The following is a 14,580-nucleotide window of genomic DNA, read 5'->3' on the forward strand; positions in this document are numbered from 1 at the left end:
TTCCTACATTATTTGATGAGTCCAACACTATTCAACATCAATTAATTGGCCACGTCCGTCACTGCAGGAGATAGTGACGTGGTTCCTCCAATGCGGTAGGGGGCAGTGTTTTCTGTAAAGTCCTTGCTACTCCACAGCCTCACAGCCAACCGGACCGCTCGGGTTCAATGAATGACGTGGATTTTCATTGTAACAACTGCAGGCGCACCAGTTTGCCTAATGAGAGATTTAATAACGTCCTAATCGCATAGTAACAGTCTTTTTGAAGTCTATTATTAGAGTAGAACTTTTGGAAGTATTTACCCCTAAGATCGGACGGTCTGTCACGCTTCAACATCTCTTAAAACGTTGTAATTTGACAGGGAAGCAGGTGAGCAAATGTGGAAACCTTTTACTTTGTTGCTCTGTCACTGATTGTAGCTAACTGTCAACGTAGCCAAAGGGACAGTAACATTCATAGCCAGTTAGCTACAATGTAATTTTAGTATTTTACCATGCCTGCTCAAAAAAACACAACTTGTTCATGATGATACAGCAAGCACATATCATCTGATCATGTCAGGTAAATGCTAGTGAAGTTAACTTTTATGTATGGATAGTCTTGAGTGAATGAACCTAATCTTAATTTCTCCCCAAATCCCAGGATGAGTAAAAGCAAGGTGCTGAACCTGAAAGACAAGATCAATGGCAAGGAAATGGACCTCAGCCTGTGTAACCTCACTGAGGTGCCAGTCAAAGAACTGGTATGTACTTTTGCCAACGTGTCGGTTGATTGCATGCACAGGTTGTCAACAAGTAGCCTAGTAATAGCATGACTGATACACTGCATCTTCCTCGCTTCATTTGCATCTTGAAGGCCCTGCTGCTCATTGATGTATGAGCCTTTGTGTTAATTACGTGGAGATTCACTCCGATTAAGCACTTTTAGGTTGCTAAAAGTAATCGTCATCATATCCAAATGAAGTTCTAATATAATGTGTCCTTACACGTACAGGCTGCCTTCCCTAAAGCCACAGTCCTGGACCTGTCGTGTAACAACATCACTTCACTGCCGGTGAGTCTCTGTCCTAACCTGTGTCTGTGCGGTCTGGTACGTCTATTCCTTGGCCAGAGGGCTACCTGAAAACAGCAACAGCACCTGATCTGCAGTTCTATTGCTCTGTGGTCTTTATGACCGCAGCTATGTTCATTGTGTTCCCTGCTATTCATCCTAATGAATGGGAGGTTTAAAGAAATGCTCGTCACCATGTCTGATTTTTTTGCTGTTTTTGCAGCCAGAGTTTTGCAACCTGACTCACCTGATCAAGGTGGACTTGAGTAAGAACCAGGTGAGCAGCCTACCAGAGGAGCTGGGTCACCTAGGCAACCTGCAACACCTGGACTTGTACAACAACAAGCTGAGTGTCCTGCCTGTCAGCTTCTCACAGCTCAGGGTAGGTACAAAACACACTGTAATGAGTAGGCTAGATACACTGTAGGTTGTAGGTTGGTTGTGTCTGAACGAAGTGTCTCTCCCAAACGTTACCGTCTTTGCTGCTGTCGTGTTTCTTGCGTACACTAGGGACCAGACTATTTGAACTTTGATAGGTCTCTCTCTGCGTTTGCTGTTCTTTTACTGAAATAGTATTCATACATTCATACGGTTTTGTCTGTGACTCCGCACTGCCTTTCACTGACGTGTGTCTGTCTGTGCATCTCTTTGTCTCTGTATGTCTGCGTCGTGTGTGTGGTTCTAGAATCTGAAGTGGCTGGACCTGAAGGATAACCCTCTGGAGCCCGACCTGGCCAAAGCTGCAGGGGACTGTCTTGACGAGAAACAGTGCAAACAGTGTGCTTCCAAGGTAAGAGAGGGAAGGAGTGAGAGAGTGTGAGAGAGTGTGAGAGAGTGAAAGAGAGTAAAGGACAGAAAAAGAAGAAGAAGAAGGGTGATGGCTTGGCTTGAAGGTGGATTGTGTAATAACACTGGCAAAATGGTTGACGCCATGTAAAAAAGGCTGTGTGGAGTGTGACTGAGAAGCAAGACTGTAGGTTAAGACGTGTGTGTGTGTGTGTGCGTGTGCGTGCGTGTGTGTGTGTGTGTGTGTGTGTGTGTGTGTTTGTGTGTGATTGTAGGTCCTCCAACACATGAGAGTTCTTCAGGAGGAGGTGGACCAAGAAAGGGAGCGGCGCTCCCTGAAGGAGAAAGGTGGGTAGGCTCCCTGACCTCCCGAGTGTAGAGGTGGATATGGGATTGATCATGTTCGCCCCCAGGGGGAGAATATAGCCAGGAGCCTAAGTCTAAAATGTATTACATTTAATTCTGTAACGTTGTAAACTCTGAGCTCATATCACAGACCATCAGACATGTTGGTGGAGGCGTCTGCAAATGCAATAGAGATGGCAGAATTTGACTATCAATGCTCATGAGTGTCTCACGGTTCAAAATGATTGGCTATAAGAAATGATTTTGTCACTTTTTAACCGAATCTTGTTTTTGTTATTTATCCCCTCTATCGCATTAGAACAAGAGAAGAAGAAGGAGGCACAACAGAGAGTGAGGGAAGCGAAAGAGAGGGAGGCGCGTAAGCGAGAGAAGGCCGAGGAGAAGGAGAGGAAGAGGAAGGAGTACAACGCTCAGGAGGCTGCCAAAGCTGCCAAGGAACAAAAGAAGAAGAGACAGGAGGAGAAGAAGAAGAGGAACGGGCTGGCTGCAGGTATACTGTGGTTATGGGATAGTGCTGGCTGGGTAATCTCTGTCTCTCTATCTCTGAGTCCTGTGAGAACTATTGTCAGGGTTCCCACACCTTCTGAAACATCAAATTCAAGCACCTTTCAAGACTCAATTCCCTCAAATTCAAGGACCCAACACGGCATAGTTTGAGACAGAACTAGTAAAACATTGGGAATGTAAAACATTTTTAAATATATATATTTTTTTTTTTTAGAGAGAGAGAGAGAGAGGGGAATTCAAGCACTTTCATTGACCCATGTCTATTTTTAAGACCTTGATTTCTTTTTCTCAAATTCACAAACTTTCAAGGATTTCAAGGACCTGTGGGAACCCTGATTGTAATCCGTCAGAGGTCATTTATGTGGTTAGGCAATATTGAAAAATGTATTTTCACTCTTCTACCAGTGGTTTATGTCCGGAATTATGTTTTTATGCACATCTTCGTGTCAAATTACTGTTTCAGAAAAAAATGACTTTTAGTGCAAGTGCAACATCATTAATTCACATTGTTCCCCACTCTGTCTTCAGATAAAAAGGCGGTGGCTGACTCCGCTCCTAAAGCAAGACGCTCTCTCATTGGTCTGCTATTTAAGTTCCTCCTCCTGTTGCTGCTGGGATTGGCCGGTGCCGTGGGGGCTTGTCAGCTGACGGCGCTGCAGAAGGAAGCGGTCTGTGTGCCAATCAACATCGCCGTGGACGACGGCCTGTCCTGGGCTCGGGAGCACGAGGGCGCGGTCAGACAGCTGATGCAGAAACTGTCCCCCCTGGGGCAGGAACACCTGGAGCCACGAGAACCCCTGGAGAACTAAACGTCCCCCCGCCTCCACCGCCACCCCCATGCCCAGGGTTCCCACTGCCGATCAAAATGCTTGAAATAAATAATACATTCTGGAAAGGCAGGGAAAGATCAGTGAGAATGTCAATGAGTTATATTGTCCTTGAGAATTCGGAACATTTAGATGTTTCGGGAGGAGTTCAGACACCACTTTGTAACATAATGGGATTTAAAATGTCTAACGATTTCCCAAAGCAAGGATTCCAAACCACAGTATACACTCTTGTGAAGAAATTAGGACACCCCATGAAATATTTAGTTCTTTTTTTAAGAAATATGGACATATCACTATTTGATCTTTCAAACTGTATAGAGATAAAGGTGATGTAATTGAGCGAAAACCAATGAAAATGTAACTGTGTTATCTTTTTATTTTTATTTTTTATGAACACAGATGCCAATTCCTACTGAGGAAAACGTTAGGACACCCTATGCCCTAATAGCTGGTATTGCCCCCCTTTGGCTGAAATAACCTCAATTAGACGTTTCCTATGACTGTCCCCCATTGACTGGGAGAACGTTTTTCCCAGAATTCCTTTAGCTGTGTGATGTTTGAGGGGTGTCTTGCATGCACAGCCTGTTTCAAATCATCCCACAGTATCTCAATAGGATTAGGTTCCGTGCTTTGACTTGGCTATTCCAGAACTCTCCATTTCTTTGAGCCATTCCTTGGTGGTCCACATCAGCTTCAGCTTAAATGTTTTGGACTGATGGTCTCATGTTTTCCTCAAGCACCCTCTGACAATAAAGAATTCAGTATAGTGGATTCTAGGATGGTGAGCTGGCCAGGCCCTGCTGCAGCAAAGCAGCCCCAAACCATGACATTTCAACCCCCTATGCTTCACAGTTGGTATGAGGTTCTTGTGCTCAAATGCTGTCTTTGGTTTGCGCCAAACATGTCTTCTGTTACTGTGCCCAAATAATTCAACTTTGGATTCATCTGTCCAAAGCAACATTGTTCCAGAAGTGGTGGTGTTTGTCTAGGTGTTCTCTGGCAAACGTTAGTCTTGCCCTGATGTTTTTTGGGAGTCTTTTGGACAGCAAGGATTTCCTCCTTGCAAACCTCATGAAAATCAAATGTGTGCAGTCTCTTTCTGATGGTAGATAGATGCATGTTTTTTCACATCAACTGTGGCAAGAGCTACTTAAAGGTCCAGTGATGACATTTTAGGATTGTTGGAGACTTGGCTCTTGTGATCTACTCTTAGGCTGAACTTGCTAGGGCGGCCTGACCTGGCCATTTTGTCAGTTGTTTTACATTTCCGGACAGTGGAATAGCTGACTTCTAATTGTTTTGAAGACCTTTTTAAATCCCTTCCCAGACTCATACCCATCTACAACATTCTTTCTGAAGGCCTCAGAGAGCTCTTTTGATCTCGCCATGGTGACACCACTCACTTCAACAATCAAGAGCAAACCAAACTAAATGTCTGAGGTTTAAATAAGACAGGCTCCTCCAAAATCCTCTCTAACGATGTTCTAATAATTTCCTCACAAGAATATTGCATTTTTCTATCAATTATATTTTACAAATCTTTTTTTTCTTCTTTTTCTGTTTTATCACCTCCATCTCTCAATATTGTTAAAATTAACATCAAATGTTCATAGGCTTAAAAAGACAACGGTTTTCATGGGATGTCCTATCTTTTTCGCATGACCATGTTTCAAGAAATTTTTTGAGCTCAGCACATCTTAGAACACATGCAAGATCGCGCTCTGCTGAGGCTGCTTATTTAAGTGACATGTTCAATCAGTAAAAAGGAATTAGGCCGACACCGCTATTTATAAAGGGCGTTGAAATTAGGAATCTTATTTGAGTGGGAACCCTGACCCCCCTCACTGCTCTGTCTGTGATAGGGGGATGGGGAGGGTGGAGAGATGTAAAAAGATGGACGATATGCTTAAATTCCTATGGAATTGTCGTGGATCCTGGTTATTTGTATACGGTCTCTCTGTTTTTAAATGATGGCTTCCTCTGAAATGGCACCTTATTCCCATAACGCATTACTTTTGACTAGAGCCCGAGGATGTGGCAGCCCCTGTGCGGCCTCGGTCCAAATAGGGTGCCATTTGACACTCGTGACAGGCGGGCCGACCAATGTCTGTGCCGCATTTAAATCTTGAAGAGTCAAACTCCCAAACAGGACCAGGTACAGGCCAGCGTCGTGTCGGGCATTCAGACAGAGCATGTGTGGATGTAACGTTCACCAGTGTGTCTTCCACCTCCCAGTACCATATCAACCCCGTAGCCCTTTTTTGATGCCTACTTGTAAATAAGAATAGGTCCAATGGGTGTTTGAGCTCCACTAAGCCAAAAAGTCATCACAAGGTTTTAGGGCAGGGGGCTAGGGTGTTGGAACTGGGGCTGTCAGTCAATAGTCTGAAGTGTCTTTTTCCTTGTCTAACGTCTGTCTTCTGCAGTGGTCTGAAAGGTGAAAGTTGACTCTTAGGGCTTCTACTATACCAAATCGCTATCCTCTTTTCAGATCAGTGCAGATGAGGGGAAAAGAGACAAGGAGTCGAGTCCACTTTAGACCAATGAAAATGCACAGTGTCAGCTGGTTCACTTCACACACACTACCAGGTTTAGGGATTGATCCCTGAGAACATTGTGCTTGGGTAATGCGCTGCACTCGTTTTTGTAAAGCTTCATCCCTGCTCAAAGAACATCAATAAATGGCTGTGTGCTGGAGAAGTCTTTGTTAAGTTATTTTTGCAGTTAGAGATCATTTTGCACCTGATGTGTATGTGTGTATGTGTGTGTGTAAATGTGTTGTGGTTTTCCTCAGATGTTTGTGAGTACTAGTCTAGACCCATTCAATGGAAAGAAGATCATTCCTTGCCACATTGGCAATTTTAATATCTACATAATACATTTGTAGAGCTACAAACCGATGTGAAATGATTCTGACGGCAAAGGAAATATCCGTTTCTGTAAAACAGACATAAGACACTTGACACACGACTGGAATTAGGAAACATGTACATAAGCTCTACATCACATTTATAGCCCAAGCAAAATCCAAATAACTTTGCAAGTATAGTGGAAGAGTACTTCTTCAAGTCCATATTTTTGACAGGGCAGTCAGAGCAGAGGACACCCAAGTGACTCCCTTTGTCGTCCCACTCTGTACGCACCACGGGCGAGGAAAAATTTCAGGGGCTAACGGAGTCATCTACTGTACATACATGATCTACCCTTTAAAGTATTGGACTCAAAATCTCTCATCTGCTCCACGTCCCCTTGACCTATGTAAAAAGCCTAGACCCAAGAGAGTATGGCTGCGTCTCAAATTAAATCCTATTCTCCATTACTGTGCACTGCTTTTGGCCATAGCCCTATGTGGAAAAACGGTCAAATAGGATATTATTTGGGATTTTGCCCTGAGAGGGTCTAGTAGAGGTGTACGTACTTCCTTACGTTACCTCTCCCACCCCCCGCCTACTTTCCTTTGGCTTGAGCAGCATCACAACAGACATTACAAACACTGCAGCGGGAGGGTGATTCTGTTACACGTGTGTATGTGTGTGCGTAGGTATAAACAACACAGCAGTTTTCAGTTCAGTTCAATGATGGCCTCTAGCAGCCATAGGCCCCGGGGGAATCCTTAGCCAAAATCAAAACACGCCGCTCCGGGTATCCCGACTATTCCAGGTATACCCCAGAATGCCCAGCTTCGACACAGGAAGTCCTTGGGCAGTGTTCACAAGGCGGCGTGTGACGTCACTGGCGAGGTCACTCCCTGTCGGCTGTCGCAGGCCTTCCTGTATTCTCTCTCCTTCATGAAGGCCATGTCGCCCAGGAGCCTCGTCCGGACGGCCTCGTCCACCGTCATCCCCAGGGTCACCTCCCTGAACACCTGGCTCACAGACAGCTGCAGGAGGGCAGGAGAGAGATTAGCACACCTTTCCTATCATCGGTTCTCCACTCATCTGCTCTCCCCTTTCTGTCTCTCTTTTCCCTTCCTCTCCTCTCCCATTTCTCAAATACTAACAGTATACATCTGTGTCCTGACTTTAAACAGTCTCAGTAACAGTGTCAAAACAAAGCCCTGAAATGAGGGGTGTTCCCTGGTCAAGGATGTGGTCGGTACAGCATAGGTAAACAAGGGGAAAAGATCAGACACCAATCTAAGAATTGCTGAATTCAGAAACTCTACAAAAATTGCATCACCATCATTCTGATTACCTCACGGAAGTGGAACCTCTTGAACATAGCGATGCTGACTTTGTTGTCCAGGCCGATCTTTGCCTCAAACTTCCCGATCCCCAGTTTGGTCACCCCTGCCACAACACAGAACAGTCACATGGCAGTACAGTCCCAATATTTTTGGAAATCTTACTAAAAATCACAATCCTAAATGCTCAGACCATAGCTCTTCATAACATGCTCCCTGACATTGCATAGTTCACGCACCATAACATATCATCATCCGCGTCACTTCCTTCCCCAAGCCCTTTCCCCTGTAGCTGGGTTCTAAAATGGAGAAGAACAGACAATCACGATCAGGAAATGAAGCAACAAGACATAGTGGGGGAAATACGTATTGAACACATCAACATTTTGTCCAGTAAATGTATTTCCTATGAGCCTATTCAAGTGAAATTTGCACCAGACTTTGGTATTAACTCAAACAAGCCAGACAAAAAATCTAAACATTAAAGTCAAAGTAGTACACCTCCGCAAGGAAAGGCTTAGGAACCAGCTGAAAACCAGAACTAATTAGGAGGCAACTCTACCTCCAATCTGTGCTAATTAATGTCATGTTCTGCCTGCCGGAAAATCTCAAATAACACCCTATTCCCCACAGAGCGGGGGGTAAGGCACAGCTGTCCAAGACTACATACACAGGAGAACACTGCACAGTACGCCTTGACACATGGTTATTATAGCGTCATGTGTGTCACCTGCTATCATGATCTCCAGCTCTGCCAGGGAGGGGTCGCTGGGGTCGGTCAAGAAGATGTTGACGTCTCCCACCATACACTGATCCTCCTCCACCGCAGGGTCTGCCCACCGCTGCTTGTCTAGGATGATGAAGGTGCACTCTGGGAGGGTTTGGAAACAAAAAACAGGAGAGGAGAGGAGAGGAGACAAGCAAAGAGAGAAACAAAGAAACAGAAAACAGGAGAGGAGAGGAGAGAGGAGAGAAGCAAAGAAGAGAGTCAGGCCACAATAATCTTTCCCAATCACAGAAACTGTGTAACAGTCCCACACCAACTATGACAGTGTGGTATGTAGGAGCTCCACGTGGTACAAAGGGTCGTTCAGAATTATTTGACGAGACTCTAGCTCATCTCGACTATGTACAGTTGGTGTCAACTCTGTTGGCACCCTCGGATCATTTACAACCTGTCGTTCTTCACACGTTTATGAATTTCTTGTACAATAAAAAAAAATCTTAAACTTGGACTGATTAGTTTGAAAACCTCTAAATGGCCTGGACATAGGCTAAATGTTGATACCCAAGAGCTAGTACTTTGTTGTACAGCCTCAAAACGCTTCGTGTAGCCTTTTGAGCTTGCTGCACCTTTCTACTGACAATTTACTCTTCAGCTGCAAACCGCTACAATCGCCAAAATACGAGGGCCCCAACTGTATATTACACAGTGTGTGTGCATGTGAATAATAATAATAACAATTCATTATATTTATATAGCGCTTTTCTGAGGCTCAAAGACGCTGACAATATGGGAAAAACAGATAACACGTAGAACACAGAGTTAACGAACGGGGGAACACAGTAACGCAGCAATGTCCAGGGGGGGAGGGGGGTGGCAGGGTTAGGGGAGATGGTTAGGGGTAGGGGAGGAGGTTGTATGAGAACAGGTAGGTTTTGAGGTGGTATTTAAAAGTGGAGTGAAAAGGTGCTCACTGTCATAACACGATCGTTAGATCTTCATTACAGTGTATGGGAGTGTTTGTGTTTGTGAGTGTGAAGAGGAGGACTCACTGTCGTCATCCTCCCTCCAGCTCCGCTGCATGTCGTACTCCTGCTCCAGGGTCAGCGGCTCAGACGCAGTCAGCTGCTGCAGCTCAGGGGACCCCATCCACTGGTGGTACCTGGCAGGGATGCAGGTAGACTCTGAGGCTAATCTTAGAATTATATTAAGGAGTAGGCTACACATACAGAATGATCAAGTTATAACACTCAGGGGAGCCCATCCACAGTGTACAACGCGGCAACACTAGTAGGCATGACTTGAACAACGAATGAACGAATGACTGAATGAATGAATGTTACCTGGGCACGTGATCTGCGTTGTAAGGCACCAACACCACATTCTTCCCCTCCAATAACGTATCTTCGTTTATTCTCATGATGCTTTTCTTTGTTCTGCCCATGCAACGAAAGAAAGGCACAGATGAACATGTTATGTAGCACACGTACGTCAGACACAATAGTATCAGGGTATTTGCTGGCAGCATTTTTTTTTTTGCAGAGATAAGCAAAACAGCTTGACTGATCCATCCACTCCTGACAGCTAAGCTATGCGGCTAGTTGCCAGGAAACATTTTATTTATGTACTTTTGTGTACTAACTCAAACGGGATAGCGACATGCGTACAACTGTTTTATGTAGTTTGTTTGTGATCAACATTCTCCTCTTTGACTGACATTGATGGAGTTATAGCAGCTAAAAGTGCCCAGCTTGCTATATTATAGCTTAGATGCCAGGGTAAAAGCGGGTGTCTCTGGAGACATTTGCCAAAAGTAACTAGAGCTGTCAGATGAGACACTTTTGATAACGACATATGTGCTGTTATCATATTTTAATAACTCGTATAATAGTCAATTCCTCTGATTAACTAGCTAGTTAGCTACTTACCAAGAAGAGCAGACCTACTTCCTATTTCTCTTATTTGTTGGCTGGTCACAACTAACGTGCAGGTGTATACCGCCACCTACTGGCCTGGAATACCTGTGTGTGTGTGTGTGTGTGTGTGTGTGTGTGTGTGTGTGTGTGTGTGTGTGTGTGCGTGCGTGCGTGCGTGTGTGTGTGTGTGTGCGTGTGCGTGTGCGTGTGCGTGTGCGTGTGCGTGTGCGTGTGCGTGTGCGTGCGTGTGTGTGTGTGTGTGTGTGCGTGTGTGTGTGTGTGTGTGTGTGTGTGTTTATTTAACCAGTTACAGAGGGAGATAGACGTTTATCACACCTGGCATACTGTTATATGACATGTACAGAAAAAAATTAAAACAACTTTAATAAGGGCTAAATTTCTCACAGCAAACAACGTGATAAACGATTAACAATAAAATAACACAATATCCTGTTACCGTGTGTGTTTGTGTAACCCCTGTTTGTGTGTGCGTGTGTGTGTGTGTGTGTGTGTGTGTGTGTGTGTGTGTGTGTGTGTGTATGTGTGAGTGTTTGTGTAACCTGTGTTGATTGAATAAATAATTCGGGAGATATTCCACGTGCATTTATTGAACATTTTTCAATATCATATAGCACTGTGTAAATGTGACAGAGTAGGTCTGCATGTTCTATGTATTTGTGTGTACATAATGCATCTGTGTGTATGAGTGTGTGTGTGTGTGAGTGTGTGTGTGTGTTATGTGGCTCTGCCCAGCCCGTGCCACTGTTTGACCAGCTCCTGGGGTGTGTTGACCATGTCCCTCCAGTGCTGCAGCTGTGGTCCGCGGGCGTACATGAAGGGCCCCAACACCACCAGGCCCAGGGCACCTGAGGAGGGAGGGACACACACACACACACACACACACATGCACACACACACACACACACACACACACACACACACACACACACACACACACACACACAGAGTAGTCTGTATTAGAGTCTCTGGTGAATCCCTTCCCTAGAATCTTCATTTTGTGTTGCTTTTTGCTTCATTTTGTGTTGCACACACACACACACACACACACACACACAGAGTACAGAGTTGCACACGCATGGCTATGACAATGACAATGACAATACTATGATGGCTGCACATCCCTGATTAATGTGATCACATAGCTCATAACTGTATATAGCATATAACTGTGTATACCTCTAAACTAAAATGATGTTTACAATACTGCCTCTGCACATGCTGTATATTGCATAGTTACCTATCACTATCATTCTTGTTTTATTTATATCATGTTCTTAAATCACTATTTGCACTTTTGGTTGGATGCTGTGAGAGAAAATTATTATATGTAATAAGCTACATTTAAGAATCAAACATAATCTTGGGTTGAATGTCTGCAGCAGACTGTAGAAGATGATTTCCTGTTGTCACACACAACAGAACCAGTTTCTCTACTTGAAGCTTGACATGGGCTAAGACAATGGACACATTTAAATGATTACAAAGACCTGATTGCCCTCTTTTGTCCCGGAGTGGACCAAACCATCTAGAGCAGTTTGGACCTTTATGTTGCCCCAGACCCAGTACTCTAAGACCAGACTGAACCAGTTGTGGCCATTGTGTTACGTTTTCACCTTTTGTCTCCTGGGAGAAAGTGGGGGCCGCTTCCCCCCTAGCCTTCATCAGAATCATCTTCATCAATGTACAAGTCCACACCCATTTGCTCATGATTGGTCTAAACCTCACCTGAGGGCGGACCCCTTACCTGTGGAAACCTGAATTGTATAAATGCTGTCCTGTAATGAATGATCATCACTTTTGGGAGGAACTTTGAAACGTTCAGACTCGTCTGACGGACCTGTAAACTTCCTCTTTCTGCAGAAGAATATTAAATATCTTTTCTTATACATCTTGAAACGAAACAGGCTGCCATTATTGAATAATTTACTCTAACAATGCTAAACCGCCTTTTGTTGTATAGTACTTGTTCTCTGCGATGACAATAAAGTTCTAACCTAATCTACGTCTCTTCACAACACTGGCTCCCCGCTGGTGGAATGACACTTCAAATCTAGAAAAGAACGAGAGGCTGAACATGGAGCCATCTTCACCAATGTGTACATCAAAAACATTGGAAAGGATATGGATGACCAAAAACTGAAGGAAAAGTTTGAAATATATGGACCGACCCTGAGTGTCCGGGTCATGACTGATGAAAATGGTCAGTCCCGGGGTTTCGGCTTCGTCAGCTTCGAAAGGCATGAGGATGCCCAGAAGGCCGTTGACGACATGAATGGTATGAAGATCAACGGGAGAAAGGTCTATGTGGGCCGTGCCCAGAAGAGAGGAGAGCGCCAGACTCTGCTGAAGCGCCAGTTTGAACACATGAAGCATGAGCGTATGACCAGATACCAGGTTTGTGGCCTCCAGTTCTCTGATACTAACACAGAAGTTGATATTACTTATACATAGACAGATATTACTTATACATTGACATTACTTATACATACATATAAGTATACTTATATACATATAAGTATACTTGTACTAAACAGGGTTTCTCTCTACCAGGGTGTCAATCTGTACGTGAAGAACCTGGATGATGGCTTGGATGATGAGCGTCTGCACAAAGCGTTCTCCTCCTTTGGAACGATCACCAGTGCAAAGGTGATGATGGAAGGTCAGCGCAGCAAGGGCTTTGGCTTTGTGTGCTTCTCCTCCCCTGAGGACGCCACCAAGGCTGTGACTGAGATGAACGGCCGCATTGTGACCACCAAGCCGCTGTTTGTGGCCCTGGCCCAGCGCAGGGAGGATCGCCAAACACAGCACCAGGCGTTTATCACAAACCAGTACAGTGTCTGCGCCATGCCCAACCTAGTCAACAACCCCTACCAGCCTGCTCCACCATCTGGATACGTCATGGCTCTCGTTCCACAGGTCCAGACCTGTGCTCCCTACTACCTACAGAACCAGACCTGTGCTGCCTACTACCTCACCAACCAGCTGGCTCAGCTGAGAGGCTGGGCCACCCAGAGTGTGCAACCTCAATACTTCCAGACCATTCCCTTCATCAAGCCTCAGACTTTCGATTCTATGAACGCCACACCGTCCCAGGTTTCCTGTATGAAGACCTCTCAGCGAATCGGTCAGTATATTTATTGAAGCAACCCTGCACATACAGTAGATTAGACCAATATCAGAACATTTACAATGAATAAGCTTTTGATTATGAGTGTCTTCTTATGCACACAGCCACTCAGGGTTTGAGTGCAAATGCAGCTACAGCCAGGATGTGCGCTGTGCCCCAGAACAAGCATGCAGCTGGTGAACACTACCCACAGCAGCACATGGCTCCCCAGACACAGGTCCCCATGCAGCTGCAGCCTGCTGTGCTGACTGCCTCCCTGCTGGCTGCCACTCCTCCTGAGGAGCGGAAACAGCTGCTGGGTGAGTCTACTTGTTAGATCTGTAGATCCCCGTTAGCTATACTGTATAATAACTGTTACTGATTGTTTGATTCTCCATCCCTCCAGGTGAGCATCTCTTCCAGCTTATCCAGAAAACACACCCCAGTCTAGCTGCCAAGCTCACAGGGATGCTGCTGGAGATGGACAACTCTGAACTTCTCCACATGCTGGAGGCTCCAGACTCCCTGAGCTCCAAGGTGGATGAAGCGGTCGCTGCACTGCAGGCACACTGGGCTAAGGAGGCTGCACAGAACTCTGACCCCCTCCCAGCTTGAGTTCAAAGCGATTAAGACGAGGGATAGACAGAGAAAAGAAGAGTAGATAGACAGAGAAAAGAAGAGTAGATAGACAGAGAAAAGAAGAGTAGATAGACAGAAAAGAAGGGTAGATAGACAGAGAAAAGAAGAGTAGATAGACAGAGAAAAGAAGAGTAGATAGACAGAGAAAAGAAGAGTAGATAGACAGAAAAGAAGGGTAGATAGACAGAGAAAAGAAGTGTAGATAGACAGAGAAAAGAAGAGTAGATAGACTCGTGACGAGGGATGGAGATCCAGACATTAAAACCTACTCCTCCTATGACATTGAAAAACCTTTTCAAACATTGAACAACTTTACATTTTCAAAATATTATTAATAAAGTATGTTATTACCAAATTAACAAAATGTCTATTTTGCTATGTCTGAATGCCTTTTACTGAATCAGTGATCAGAACATCACCAGTGTTGTACTGTACAAAGACTTGATAGCTG

The 14,580-nt window shown here is 44.8% G+C and overlaps 3 protein-coding genes across 3 annotated transcripts in view; 1 reads left to right on the forward strand and 2 right to left on the reverse strand.

Moving 5' to 3' along the window:
• The first annotated feature begins 209 nt into the window (after window positions 1-209).
• Window positions 210-6,210, forward strand: lrrc59 (leucine rich repeat containing 59). The gene is made up of 8 exons (XM_080541796.1): window positions 210-370; window positions 644-743; window positions 995-1,054; window positions 1,275-1,433; window positions 1,737-1,841; window positions 2,113-2,185; window positions 2,502-2,693; window positions 3,239-6,210. The coding sequence occupies exons 2-8, from the start codon at window positions 645-647 to the stop codon at window positions 3,517-3,519; spliced, it is 969 nt and encodes a 322-aa protein (XP_080397922.1). The 5' UTR covers window positions 210-370; window position 644; the 3' UTR covers window positions 3,520-6,210.
• A 173-nt stretch (window positions 6,211-6,383) lies between these two features.
• nat9 (N-acetyltransferase 9) lies at window positions 6,384-10,405 on the reverse strand. The gene is made up of 7 exons (XM_080541457.1): window positions 10,376-10,405; window positions 9,791-9,883; window positions 9,500-9,609; window positions 8,454-8,594; window positions 7,963-8,022; window positions 7,735-7,829; window positions 6,384-7,420 (listed from the first exon to the last, which is right to left on the reverse strand). The coding sequence occupies exons 2-7, from the start codon at window positions 9,865-9,867 to the stop codon at window positions 7,250-7,252; spliced, it is 654 nt and encodes a 217-aa protein (XP_080397583.1). The 5' UTR covers window positions 9,868-9,883; window positions 10,376-10,405; the 3' UTR covers window positions 6,384-7,249.
• Window positions 10,406-11,098: 693 nt separating this feature from the next.
• syt15 (synaptotagmin XV) overlaps window positions 11,099-14,580 on the reverse strand; it is a gene marked incomplete at both ends in the record, with an annotated part of 7,337 nt that continues 3,855 nt past the window's right edge. Inside the window, one exon of the mRNA XM_080541958.1 lies at window positions 11,099-11,229. Within this exon, the coding sequence (XP_080398084.1) occupies window positions 11,099-11,229 (131 nt within the window). The remainder of the gene's footprint in view (window positions 11,230-14,580) is intronic.

This window comes from Nansenia antarctica (genome assembly GCF_963989245.1).
Source record: "Nansenia antarctica genome assembly, chromosome: 11".
Lineage (NCBI taxonomy): Eukaryota > Metazoa > Chordata > Actinopteri > Argentiniformes > Microstomatidae > Nansenia > Nansenia antarctica.